At 46.6% G+C, this 14,218-nt stretch overlaps 1 protein-coding gene across 2 annotated transcripts in view; it reads right to left on the bottom strand.

Annotated features, from left to right (window-relative positions):
* Positions 1-13,661, bottom strand: part of EPHX2 (epoxide hydrolase 2) — a 109,247-nt gene extending 95,586 nt beyond the window's left edge. For both annotated transcript variants that reach the window (XM_067462580.1, XM_067462574.1), the window contains exon 1: positions 13,514-13,661. In XM_067462580.1, the coding sequence (XP_067318681.1) occupies positions 13,514-13,617 (104 nt within the window). In that variant the 5' untranslated portion in view covers positions 13,618-13,661. The remainder of the gene's footprint in view (positions 1-13,513) is intronic.
* Between the last annotated feature and the right edge of the window lie 557 nt (positions 13,662-14,218).

The raw sequence follows: 14,218 nt of genomic DNA, 5'->3' as shown, positions 1-14,218 counted from the left end.
TAAACATTTCAGTTTCCTTGTGAAATGGCCTTCGGCCAATGGTGAGTTTTCCTGAGAAGCCAGATTTGGTTTGAGAACGGAGGGAGTTAAAAACAAGCATGAGAAGTCCTTGAAGCCCAGGTGCGTTCGGCATGATCTCATGGCTTCTTGGTTGAGCTTACATTAAGTAGTGTTTATTTTGTACTTCTCGGAGGAGACAACATTGCAATAGGGATGTCTCAGCTCCCAAGTTCTTGATTCACGTTTCCTGTCTTTGCCTTTGCCTTGAGGGGTTTGTCTTGGAAAAAGTTTTCATGCTTATGGATTAATGTTTGAATGACTGTTCTGGATTTTGGACTCTCTTGACTTCATGTATTTTGCCATTTTTGGATTGCTGCTATTTTTTATTTTCTACTCTACCACGCTTTTGGGAAAAGCCCTTTCCCCCTTTGTACATGCTATTCTTAATAAGCTTTTGTAGTTAGTACGATTGGACTCTGCTGTGGGTGAAAAGGTGTCTCAAGCCTAGAGTGCAACAGGTACTTCTCTGGGTCCTCCAGCAGAATGGTATGATATTCTGGGACTAGAAGAAGGCAAATTAATGTCACTTGACCATATTCACAGTTTTTGGTAAATATTGTCTGTCCAGAAACAGCATGAGGCTTTATGCAATTCATAGAATCATAGAATCCTAGAGTTGGAAGAGACCTCGTGGGCCATCCAGTCCACCCCATTCTGCCAAGAAACAGGAATATTGCATTCAAATCACCCCTGACAGATGGCCATCCAGCCTCTGTTTAAAAGCTTCCAAAGAAGGAGCCTCCACCACACTCCGGGGCAGAGAGTTCCACTGCTGAACGGCTCTCACAGTCAGGAAGTTCTTCCTCATGTTCAGATGGAATCTTCTTTCTTCTTTCTTGTAGTCTGAAGCCATTGTTCTCCGGGGAAGCAGAAAACAAGCTTGCTCCCTCCTCCCTGTGGCTTCCTCTCACATATTTATACATGGCTATCATATCCCCTCTCAGCCTTCTCTTCTTCAGGCTAAACATGCCCAGCTCCTTAAGCCGCTCCTCATAGGGCTTGTTCTCCAGACCTTTTATCATTCTAGTCGCCCTCCTCTGGACACATTCCAGCTTGTCAATATCTCTCTTGAATTGTGGTGCCCAGAATTGGACACAATATTCCAGGTGTGGTCTAACCAAAGCGGAATAGAGCATGGGGAGCATTACTTCCTTAGATCTAGACACTATGCTCCTATTGATGCAGGCCAAAATCCCATTGGCTTTTTTTGCTGCCACATCACATTGTTGGCTCATGTTTAACTTGTTGTCCACAAGGACTCCAAGATCTTTTTCACACGTACTGCTCTCGAGCCAGGCATTGTCCCCCATTCTGTATCTTTGCATTTCGTTTTTTCTGCCAGAGTGGAGTATCTTGCATTTGTCACTGTTGAACTTCATTTTGTTAGTTTTGGCCATTCTTTTCTCTAATCTGTCAAGATCGTTTTGAATCCTGCTCCTGTCCTCTGGAGTCTTGGCTATCCCTCCCAATTTGGTGTCGTCTGCAAACCTGATGATCATGCCTTCTAGCCCTTCATCTAAGTCATTAATAAAGATGTTGAACAGGACCGGGCCCAGGACAGAACCCTGTGGCACTCCACTTGTCACTTCTTTCCAAGATGAAAAGAAGGCATTGGTGAGCACTCTCTGGGTTCGTTCATTCGAAAATATTGCCTGCTCATTTTCAGTGAGTTTGCATTTATTGCAGTTATTATTGCTATCATATGCTAACCTACTTGTTATCTGTTGAATAACTGAAGGAACAAGCCATTATCCTGAGCTGATTTGATGTTTTTTGACTCATTTGAATCTTGTTTTGGCGGGTGTCTTTGTACAGTCCCATGACTCATTTTCCAGAATGAAGCAGAGAGTGTTTGAGGACCGGGACATCCGTAGGGAGACCAAGGTGCTTGTCTATAAAGCTATTGTCCTCCCAACCCTGCTCTATGCCTGTGAGACGTGGACTGTCTACAGACGTCACATGCAACTCCTGGAACGATTCCATCAGCACTGCCTCCGGAAAATCCTGCAAATCTCCTGGGAAGACAAGCGGACAAACGTCAGTGTGCTGGAAGAAGCAAAGACCACCAGCATTGAAGCGATGGTCCTCCAACATCAACTCCGCTGGGCCGGCCACGTTGTCCAGATGCCTGACCACCGTCTCCCAAAGCAGTTGCTCTACTCCGAACTTAAGAACGGAAAACGGAACGTTGGTGGACAGGAAAAGAGATTTAAAGATGGGCTCAAAGCCAACCTTAAAAACTCTGGCATAGACACTGAGAACTGGGAGGCCCTGGCCCTTGAGCGCTCCAGCTGGAGGACAGCTGTGACCAGCAGTGCTGCAGAATTTGAGGAGGCACGAGTGGAGGGTGAAAGAGTGAAACGTGCCAGGAGGAAGGCGCGTCAAGCCAACCCCGACCGGGACCGCCTTCCACCTGGAAACCAATGCCCTCACTGCGGAAGAAGATGCAGAGCAAGAATAGGGCTCCACAGCCACATACGGACCCACAAGAAAATCCATAATGGAAGACCATCTTACTCGTCCAATGAGGGATCGCCTAAGTAAGTAAGTAAGTAAGGTTAAATGTTCATCTGATCTCCTTTGTTCAGACCTCTATCTTTATTCTAAGCCTGGGGCCAGTTGAGATGCCTGACCCTTCTTCCAAATTTTGACAACCACAAGGCCAGAGGATTGTAAAGCTGCGAGTTAAAAATGATAATATTACCTTTAAAAGAGGCTTTAAATAAAAAGAAAGTAAGCAATGATTGGGTTTCTCAACTCGTCTTTCAGGTTTGGGTGCAACTCCTTCCTGCAAAGCGCGTGTTGCACTATCAGGTTGGCATCAATTCCTCTGTGACCTCAAAGGGAGAGGTTTGACTTGTTCAGCAGCAGAACAGGCTGAAGGGGATCCACTTGCCTTGCTCTAAATGGATTGCGCCCAGAAATATTGGCATTTGGAAATACTTGGGTGGGTGGCTTAAAGGACTTGGTGGTAAAGCCTTCTGGGAGATATAAATAAAGAGTTATATACTGCATAGCCCTGGGGCTAAATGAGATCTTGGGGCTTCTAACAGCACCAAAACCTCACTACCTCTGAAGATACTTGCCATAGATGCAGGCGAAACGCCAGGAGAGAATGCCTCTAGACCAGTGGTTCTCAACCTACCTAATGCCACGACCCCTTAATGCAGTTTCTCATGTTGTGGTGACCCCTAACCATAACATTGTTTTCGTTGCTACTTCATAACAGTCATTTTGCTCCTGTTATGAATCGTCATGTAAATATCCAATTTGAATATTGGTGGGGTTGGGGAGAGGTTGATTTTGTCATTTGGGAGTTGTAGTTGCTGGGATTTGTAGTTCACCTATAATCAAAGAGCATTCTAAACTCTGCTAGCGATGGATTGGAACCAAACTTGGCACACAGAACTTCCATGACCAACGGAAAATACTGGAAGGGTTTAGTGGGCGTTGACTTTGAGTTTGGGAGTTGTAGTTCACCTATATCCAGAGAGTACTGTGGACTCATGCAATGGTGGATCTGGACCAAACCTGGCACGAATACTCAACATACCCAAATGTGGACACTGGTGGAGTTTGGGGAAAATAGACCTTGATATTTGGGACTTGTCGTTGCTGGGATTTATAGTTCACCTATAATCAAAGAGCATTCTGAACTCTGCTTGCGATGGATTTGAACCAAACTTGGCACACAGAACTCCCATGACCAACGGAAAATACTGGAAGGGTTTAGTGGGCGTTGACTTTGAGTTTGGGAGTTGTAGTTCACCTATATCCAGAGAGTACTGTGGACTCATGCAATGGTGGATCTGGACCAAATTTGGCACGAATACTCAATATGCCCAAATGTGAACACTGGTGGAGTTTGGGGAAAATAGACCTTGGTATTTGGGAGTTGTCGTTTATAGTTCATTCTGAACTCCACCAACGGTAGAATTGGCTCAAACCTCCCATATGGAATCCTCATAACCATCAGAAAATACTGTATTTTGTGATGGTCTTTGATGACCCCTCTGACACCCAGCATCTATCAAGCCCCTCGAATGGCAGTTAACTAAGAGCTTATCTGTTTTAGAAACATACTGATATTGAGTAGATATCAAGAACTTATGATCAAGTTCAATACTGTACTATTGGTTTATTTTAGGTTCCTTTTCTTCTGTGTCTTCCCCTTCCGCAACTATGGCATCACAGTTCTTAAAGTGAATATAGTTTTGTCTAAAGTTGAAATACATTTTTGAAATTGTTTTGAACTTTGTATTTAATGTATTGTCGAAGGCTTTCATGGCTGGAATCAATAGGTTCTTATGGGTTTTTTCGGGCTATATGGCCATGTTCTAGAGGCATTTTCTCCTGATGTTTCGCCTGCATCTATGGCAAGCATCCTCAGAGGTAGGAGGATGGTACCTCTGAGGATGCGTGCCATAGATGCAGGCGAAACGTCAGGAGAAAATTCCTCTAGAACATGGCCATATAGCCCGAAAAAACCCGCAAGAACCTATTAACTTTGTATTTATTTATTTCGTATCAAAAGCGTTGCATAAATTAGTATAAAACGGATAAAAATAGACCGCAAAAGCGACTAAATATCTTTTGACCAAAAACGGGCAGCAGCAACGGCATTGTCTGTAGCCTCCAACAATTCTTCCTCTGTACATGAGGCAGGGCATAATGGACAAGCATACAGATGCGGAGTTGTCTGTTCCGCTCCACAGTCACACAAGGTGTTGGATTCTTTTAGGTAGTGCCATTTGGCCAGGTTGTCTTTTGATCTGCCCACTCCACTTCTGTGTCTTCCAAGTTGCCCATTCTTGGTTTGCCCTTGGAGGAAGACCCTCGTGGGGGGGGGGGGGGGGTCATCCACTTGGGATTTCCTGGTTTAGCTGCCCAGAGTGATAATCTTGCTGTTGCTGGGAGAACGTCAAGAGGAGTCGTGGTTCTCATTAAGCTTTTCCTTGATTTGAGTCTACTGAGAAGAGGCCGACAGCCATGCAGTGAGTGGCTTTCACAGTGTTCAATCTTATTTCTCTCACTGTTAGTAGCAACTTTGGATTGAAATGTCACTAAGGGTGCATCTACACCAGTGGTTCCCAACCTGTGCTCCCCAAGAACTAAAATATGGTCCGCAGCCTCACTATTACCACACAGTTGCAATGAGAGTGACTGGCCTTGCAAAACCCTCTGAATAGTGCTAAGACAATGCGTATGTCGGGACGCAAGAGACTGACTACAAAAAAAGGCGTGACAACAACCCCCCTGATTGGTGCTTCTCCTCCTCCCTTCCCCTGAGCAGAGTTGATCCATGTGGCACCTGAGTGAGCTCCCGACTATTAATAGTCTAGCTTGCTGTTGACCTATGCAGCCTGAAAGACAGTTTATTTTATTTATTTATTTACTTTGCTTGTATACCGCAGTTTCTCAGCCCGTAGGCGATTCAACGCGGTTCACAACAAGAGCAAAAAGTCAATCCAACAACATACAATATTTAAAAACTAGGGCTGGTCAATTCGTTTCATTAATTCGTAATTCGTTAAAAAATTCGTTAATTTTTGAATTACGAAACGATTACAAAACTTTTTTTTTAACCTGGAAGTGTTTTTAAATATCGAAACGGCAGGCGCCAAAAAATTTTGTATTTCCGTCCATTTCGGAAATACGTAAGATGGCCGCCTGCCGATGCTTGCTGGGAGCTTTCTCCTGACTTTTCGCCTGCATCTATGGCGAGCGAGAGGGGCAAGCGAGCGGCGAGCGAGCGGGGCGAGCGAGAGGGGCGAGCGAGCGGCGAGCGAGAGGGGCGAGCGAGGCATTCTCTCCTGACGTTTTGCCTGCATCTATGGCAAGCATCCTCAGAGGTAGTGAGGTCTGTTGGAAGTAGGAAAAAGGGTTTATATTTATGTGGAATAATGACCAGGGTGGGACAAAGGACTCTTGTCTGCTGGAGCGAGGTGTGAATGTTTCAACTGACCACCTTGATTAGCATTTGATGGCTTGGCAGTGCCTGGAGCAATCTTTTGTTGAGAGGTGATTAGATGTCCCTGATTGGGTTGTTGTAGGTTTTTTCAGGCTATATGGCCTAGAGGCATTTTCTCCTGACTTTTCGCCTGCATCTATGGCGAGCGAGAGGGCCCGCCAGAGTGAGTGCCTGCCTTCCCTCCTTAATAATAATTTTAATTTCTCCTCCCTATTCTACTAAATTAATAATTAAATTTAAAAAATATTTAAAAAATATTGAAAAAAAGGGCGCCATCTTTACAAAATGTTTTGTAAATATTTACGAAATTTCGTAAATACTGAACTTTTTTTTTTGGAAAATTTTGTAATTATTTTAAATATCGAAACAAAAAAACCCCCCAATTACAAATCGATTTTAGAAACAAATTTTTGCGTTGTTACCCAGGCCTATTAAAAACCATTAACAGCATAATATACAGAATAATGACACATCAATAACAACACATTCATGTCCCATAACTAGAATCGTGATCCAATTTGTCATCCATAATTCCGTTTCCTATAATCATCGTGTACATTGCACTGTTTATCTGAATGCCTGTTCAAACAGCCAGGTTTTTAGTTTTCTTCGGAACACCATTAACGAAGGGGCTGATCTAATGTCCATGGGAAGGGCGTTCCACAGCCGAGGGGCCACCACAGAGAAGACCCTGTCCCTCGTCCCCGCCAGCCGTGCTTGTGATGCAGGCGGGATCGAGAGCACGGCCTCCCCAGAAGATCTTAGAGTCCTGGTGGGTTCATAGGCAGAGATACGTTCGGATAGGTAGCTTGGGCCTTGACAGTTGCATCTGTCAAGTAGGAAATTTAGATACCGTTTAATGCAGGGAGGCCAATTTAACTAATTTACGACACTATAAAATTTTCCAGCACTGTGCAGAAGAATGAGGAAGTACTCCATCAAAGGACTCGGTGTCACAAGTGGATGGTGAAGCGGCAGCTCCCCCCTGTGGCTGGCATCGAGCATACCTCATGAAGCCAGAAAGCTGGAATGGTAAATTGCCTCTGTGTCTGTCTATATATGTTGTATGTCTAAGTGGTATTGAATGCTTACCATGTATATGTACATTGTCATCCACCCTGAGTCCCCTGTGGGGTGAGAAGGGCGGAATATAAATACTGTAAATAAAATTAATTAATTAATTAATTGGTGTGAGTAATGTCACATGACTAATTGGCCCTTCTTACCCATAACTTAATTTTTGGCTCTTGCATTTTATTACTGTCCCATGTGGTCTTTCCACAGATATATAAACCCTTTTTTCCTAGTTCCAACAGACCTCACTACCTGTGAGGATGCTTGCCATAGATGCAGGCGAAACGTCAGGAGAAAATGCCTCTAGAACATGGCCATATAGCCCGAAAAGACCTACAACAACCCTATTGTTGTTGTTGTTGTTGTTGTGGTCATGCTGCAAGTCGCTTCTGGTGTGAGAGAATGTTAAAGACGTTGCACACGGGATGTGTTGCAATCCTGCGGGGAGGCTTCTCTCATGTCTGGCACAACCTGGGGATCACAACCAGACACAGTGAAGACACCTGCCCTTGCGCTATGCTACTCTGCTGCTGAGTAGGCGTGCCCAGTGTGGAACACATCTCACCACGCTAAAACAGTGGATGTGGCTCTTAATGAGACATGCCGAATTATCACGGGGTGTCTGCGCCCTACACCACTGGAGAAATTACACTGTCTAGCTGGTATTGCACCACCTGAAATCCTTCATTGGGATGTGTTGCCTGGCCCTGATTGTTTCTTGTCTAGAATTCCCCTGTTTTTGAGTGTTATTCTTTATTTACTGTTATGATTATAGTGTTTTTTGTTATACTGGTGGCCAGATTTTGTTTATTTTCATGGTTTCCTCCTTTCTGTTGAAATTGTCCACGTGCTTGTGGATTTCAGTGGTTTCTCCATGGGCCCTTCCACACAAGCCCTTTATCCCAGAATATCAAGGCAGAAAATCCCACAATATCTGCTTTGAACTGGACGATCTGAGTCCACACTGCCATATATTCCAGTTCAAAGCAGACAATGTGGGATTTTTCTACCTTGATTGTCTGGGATATAGGACAGTATGGAAGGGCCATACAGCTAACACCTCCCAACAAAGGATTCCCCAGGCTTTGAAGCTGTAAGGCTATTCAATGCTAATCAAGCTGGCCAACTGCAACATTCACACTTGCCTCAAACAGACAAAAGAGTTCTTCCTCACATCCTGGACATTATTCCACAGAGGGTGCCTCCAGGCAACAACAGCCAGGCTACCTACCAGAAGCACTTTAGTAGAACTAAGATTGCCGCACACTGCACATTGCACCTACCCTATAATCCTTACGTATCACCTGTCATATCAGCACTTTTAATTCTGTACCCATTACTCTGGCCCGGCCAGTTTTATTGTGTTTTTGGTGTATTGTTTATTGCTTGTTGTTTTGTTGTTTAATATTGTTTTAACTATTTTAATTTGCTTTAGGTTGTATTGTTATGTTGTGTTTTGAGGCCTTGGCCTTTGTAAGCTGCATCGAGTCCTTCGGGAGATGCTAGCGGGGTACAAATAAAGTTGATAAATAATAATAATAATAATAATAATAATAATAAATACCTCCACACAGATACCCTCACTGATTGGCTTTGCCGCTGCAAAGCTATTCAAGCTTGCTAATTGCAACATTGACACTTGCTCCAAACAGATAAAAGAGTTCTTCCTCCCACCCTGGACATCATTCCACTGAGGGTGCCTCCAGGCAACAACAGCCAGGTTTCCTCCACGCAAATTTATTTATTTATTTATTTATTTATTTGCTTTATTTTTATACCGCATTTTTCAGCCTAATTCGGCGACTCAATGCGGTTTACAATGCAATTTATTACAATAACAATGAGTTAAAACACAGTATACACAATGGACAATACAAACAACACAACAACACAACATAGTCATCAACGCCTCAGTAAAAATCAGATTCCGTTCTCGTAATCCTTCTACCATTCCTTGTTCATTTATACCGTCTTCATGAGTTCAATTGCCATGTTGACCAAACGCCTGTTCATAGAGCCACGTCTTGACCTTCCTCCGGAACTCCAGCAACGAAGGGGCCTGCCTGATGTCTACGGGTAGGGCATTCCATAGCCGAGGGGCCACCACCGAGAAGGCCCTGTCCCTCGTCCCCGCCAGCCGCGCCTGCAATGCAGGCGGGACCGAGAGCAGGGCCTCCCCGGACGATCTTAACGTCCTCGTCGGTTCATAGGTGGAGATGCGTTCGGAGAGGTAAGCAGGGCCGGAACCGTTTAGGGCTTTATAGGCTAAAGCCAGCACCTTGAATTGTGCCCGGTAGCGGATTGGCAGCCAGTGGAGCTGGCTCAGCAGAGGAGTGGTATGCTCCCTGAGTGCCGCTCCCGTTAGTAACCTGGCCGCTGAGCGCTGGACCATCTGCAGCTTCCGGGCAGTCTTCAAGGGCAACCCCACGTAGAGCGCGTTGCAGTAATCAATCCGGGATGTAACCAGAGCGTGGACTACCGTGGCCAAGTCAGACTTCCCAAGGTACGGGCGCAACTGGCGCACAAGTTTGAGTTGTGCAAATGCTCCTCTGGACACCGCCGAAACTTGGGGTTCCAAGCTTAGCGAAGAGTCCAGGATCACACCCAAGCTGCGAACCTGCGTCTTCAGGGAGAGTGTAACCCCGTCTAACACAGGCTGTAACCCTATACCCTGTTCGGCCTTTCGACTGACCAGGAGTGCCTCTGTCTTATCTGGATTCAATTTCAATTTGTTAGCCCTCATCCAGTCCGACACAGCGGCCAAGCAGCGGTTCAGGACCTCGACAGCCTCCTTAGTAGTAGGTGGGAAGGAGTGACAGAGTTGGACGTCATCTGCGTACAGATAGCACCGCACCCCGAAACTCCGGATGATCTCTCCCAACGGCTTCATGTAGATGTTAAATAACATGGGGGACAGTATTGAGCCCTGCGGAACCCCACAAGACAATGGTTGTGAGGTAGAGCAGTTGTCCCCCAGCAACACCTTCTGAGTGCGATCCTCTAGGAAGGACCTGAGCCACTGCAGAGCAGTGCCATCAAGGCCCATTCCCGCGAGGCGTCTCAGAAGGATACCGTGGTCGACGGTATCGAAGGCCGCTGAGAGGTCCAGCAGAACTAACAGGGACACACTTCCCCTGTCTAGCTCCCTGCGCAGATCATCCACTAAGGCGACCAAGGCTGTCTCAGTACCGTGTCCCGGCCTGAAACCAGACTGTGCTGGATCTAGATAATCAGTGTCTACCAAGAATACCTGGAGTTGTGAGGCCACCACACGTTCCAGGACTTTGCCCAAAAAGGGAAGATTGGAAACAGGCCGATAGTTGACGAATTGAGTGGGGTCCAGTGATGGTTTTTTCAACAGCGGTTTTATCACAGCTTGTTTTAAGCTGGCTGGAATTTTGCCTTCCCGAAGGGAGGCATTAACCACCACCGTCACCCACTCGGCCAATCCCCCTCTGGCCTCCTTTAGAAGCCAGGATGGGCAGGGGTCTAGGATGCATGTGGTTGCCCTCATTCCTCCAAGTATCTTGTCTCCATCCTCAGGTTTCACCAATTGAAATGAATCCAACGAAATCGGATAAGCAGATGCTCGTGTTACATCCTCTGAGACTGCCGTTAACATGGTGTCCAGGTCAGAACACCGCAAAGAACCGAGCAAATGCTTCACAGCGGGCCGTCGAGTTGTCAGGGTTCCCATCCGAAGTGGTGGGATTTAATAGACCTCTGACAACACGAAACAGCTCAGCCAGACGGTTCTTTGCGGACGCAATATTGGCCGCAAAGAAAGATTTCTTTGCCGCCTTTATTGCCACGGCATATGCCCTTAAAAGGGCAACAAACCGTGTTCGGTTTAACTCGCTCGGGTCCGAACGCCACACGCGCTCTAGTCTCCTCTTCCTTCGCTTCATCGCTGCCAGCTCCTCAGTGAACCAAGGGGCTGGTTTAGCTCGGCTACTTGAGAGGGGACGTTCCGGAGCGATCGTGTCTATTGCCCTAGTCATCTCCCCATTCCAGAGAGACACCAGGGCATCAACAGGATCACCAACTGAGGTGGTGGGAAAATCCCCAAGAGCCATCAGGAATCCGTTCGGATCCATAAGCCTCCTGGGGCGGACCAGCTTAATGGGTCCCCCACCTCTGCAGAGGTTAGGAGGAGCAGTAAGTCTAAATCTGACCAGATAGTGGTCGGTCCATGGCAACAGAGAGGTGGACAACTCCTCAACACCGCCACCTTGCTCCCCTCCCTGGCAGAAAACCAGATCTAATGTGTGTCCAGCACTGTGGGTGGGGCCAGATACCCGTTGGGACAGCCCCATGGGTGCCATGGAAGACATGAAGTCCTGAGCCGCTCCTCCTAGGGTAGCCTCGGCATGTACATTGAAGTCCCCCAGCACAAGAAGCCGTTGGGACTCCAATGCCAGGCTCGAGACCACCCCTGCTAGCTCAGGTAGGGAGACCGTAGTGCAGCGAGGTGGGCGGTACAGTAGCAGAATCCCTATTCTGTCCCGGTCACCCACCCTCAGGTGGACACATTTGAAATTGGTTGACTGCGGGATGGGGCCTCTGGTCAGAGGGATGGAATTTTTATAGACTACTGCAACTCCGCCTCCTCGCCCTCCAGGTCTCGATTGGTGCTGTACGGAGAGAAGGAGAGGGGAGCCGGCCGCGTTGTAATGGCGGCGCTCCCTTGTCTTCCTTCCTCTGCCTTGCCGGATCCCTTTTTTGTGTTCCTTGGGATTCCCCCAGGCTGCTCAGGCCCCTGACAGTAGCCGAGGTCTTCCGGTGTTTCTCTCCTCGAGTTTGGGTGGTCAAGGGAGGGGGGGCTCGCCCTGGATTCCCTCAGATTTAGGTTTTAATCGGCGCAGCTCTGATTCTTGCTGCTAACCGCCATACCGGAACCACTGATTGACTTTGCAGCTGTAAGGCTATTCAAGCTTGCTAATTGCAACATTGACACTTGCTTCAAATAGAGAAAGAGTTATTTCATTCCACAGAGGGTGCCTCCAGGCAACAACAGCCAGGCTACCTCCACTCAGATGCCCTCCCTGTTTGGCTTGGCAGCTGCAAGGCTATTCAAGCTTGCTAATTGCAACAATGACACTTGCTCTAAACAGATAAAGAGTTCTTCCTCCCACCCTGGATATCATTCCACTGAGGGTGCCTCCAGGCAACAACAGCCAGGCTACCTCCACTCAGATACCCTCACTGATTGGCTTTGCAGCTGCAAGGCTACTCAAGCTTGCTAAACTGCAACACTGACACTTGCTTCAAACAGACAAAGAGTACTTTTATCCCACAGAGGGTGCCTCCAGGCAACAACAGCCAGGCTACCTCCAAGCAGATACCTTCACTGATTGGCTTTGCAGCTGCAAGGCTACTCAAGCTTGCCAATTGCAACATTGACACTTGTTTCAAACCGACAAAAGAGTTCTTCCTCCCACCCTGGACATCATTCCACAGAGGGTGCCTCCAGGCAACAAGAGCCAGGCCTCCTCCACGCAAATACACTCACTGATTGACTTTGCAGCTGTAAGGCTATTCAAGCTTGCTAATTGCAGCAATGGCACTTGCTCTAAACAGATAAAGAGTTCTTCCTCCCACCCCGGACATCATTCCACTGAGGGTGCCTCCAGGTAACAACAGCCAAGCTTCCTCCACGCAAATACCTTCACTGATTGACTTTGCAGTTGTAAGGCTATTCAAGCTTGCTAATTGCAACATTGACACTTGCTTCAAACAGAGAAAGAGTTATTTCATTCCACAGAGGGTGCCTCCAGGCAACAACAGCCAGGCTACCTCCACGCAAATACCTTCACTGATTGACTTTGCAGCTGTAAGGCTATTCAAGCTTGCTAATTGCAACATTGACACTCGCTTCAAACAGAGAAAGAGTTATTTCATTCCACAGAGGGTGCCTCCAGGCAACAACAGCAAGGCTACCTCCACGCAAATACCTTCACTGATTGACTTTGCAGTTGTAAGGCTATTCAAGCTTGCTAATTGCAGCAATGACACTTGCTCTAAACAGATAAAGAGTTCTTCCTCCCACCCTGGACATCATTCCACTGAGGGTGCCTCCAGGTAACAACAGCCAGGCTACCTCCACGCAAATACCTTCACTGATTGACTTTGCAGCTGTAAGGCTATGCAAGCTTGCTAATTGCAACATTGACACTTGCTTCAAACAGGCAAGGGTTCTTTTCTCTCCCATTCCACCTCAAAATTTGAAAGCTTCTTAAAAACACACACACACATTAAAAATGGATATTTGAGGATTTTGTGGATCACGCGCGGTCGGGCGCGATACACAACGTATTAAAGAAAGTAAAGGGAGTTAAATTCTTTGTTTGCCGCGCAGGAGGCCCGGAGATAAAAGAGAGTCGGGCGGGCGGAAAAGCGGCTACCCACCCGGAAAGGCCCCGCGATTGGAAGCTCCGGAGGAAACCTTGCGCGCCGGACCCGAAAAGGACCCCACCGAGGTCGAACAGCACCAAGCACCGGTTCGCCGCCATGCTTGCCTTCGCTCGGGCCACCGTTTGCGCCTTAGGGTTAATAATCAGCCCAGGCCACGCCCCCTTTCTCTCAGGCCACGCCCCCTCCGCGCATCAAGCGAGGGCAAGTCTTTCACTAAGAATAGAACGCTCCGCCCAAGCCACGCCTTCCTACTCCATAGAAACGCCCCTAAATGGAAACCCCGCCTCCCCAGAAGATGCCGTGCCTTGAGCAGTGGGAAGCCACGCCCCCTATTTGCATACCACGCCCCCTTTTATTAAAATGACCCTTTGGCTGGCTCTGCACTTCTCTGTTAACCTATTTCTGGATGCAGCTGGTTTATAGAGCAGGGTAGACTCCTATAATCCAGTTCAAAGCAGTTAATCTGCATTCTCAAACTGGATTGTGACAGTTTGCATTTTCAATATTTTAAATCACAATTATTTGTGTTTATTTATTTATTATTTACAAGATTTATTTATTTGTGACATTAAAATCTCACAAATATTTAAAATCACAATTATTTACTATTTATTAATTAATTATTATTTATGACATTTATTTATTTGTGAAATTAATATCTCACAAATATTTAAAATCACAATTATTTATTATTATTAT

Source organism: Anolis sagrei, chromosome 1 (genome assembly GCF_037176765.1).
Source record: "Anolis sagrei isolate rAnoSag1 chromosome 1, rAnoSag1.mat, whole genome shotgun sequence".
NCBI classification, from domain to species: Eukaryota; Metazoa; Chordata; class Lepidosauria; order Squamata; family Dactyloidae; genus Anolis; species Anolis sagrei.
This window is presented reverse-complemented; position numbering and strand designations above follow the sequence as displayed.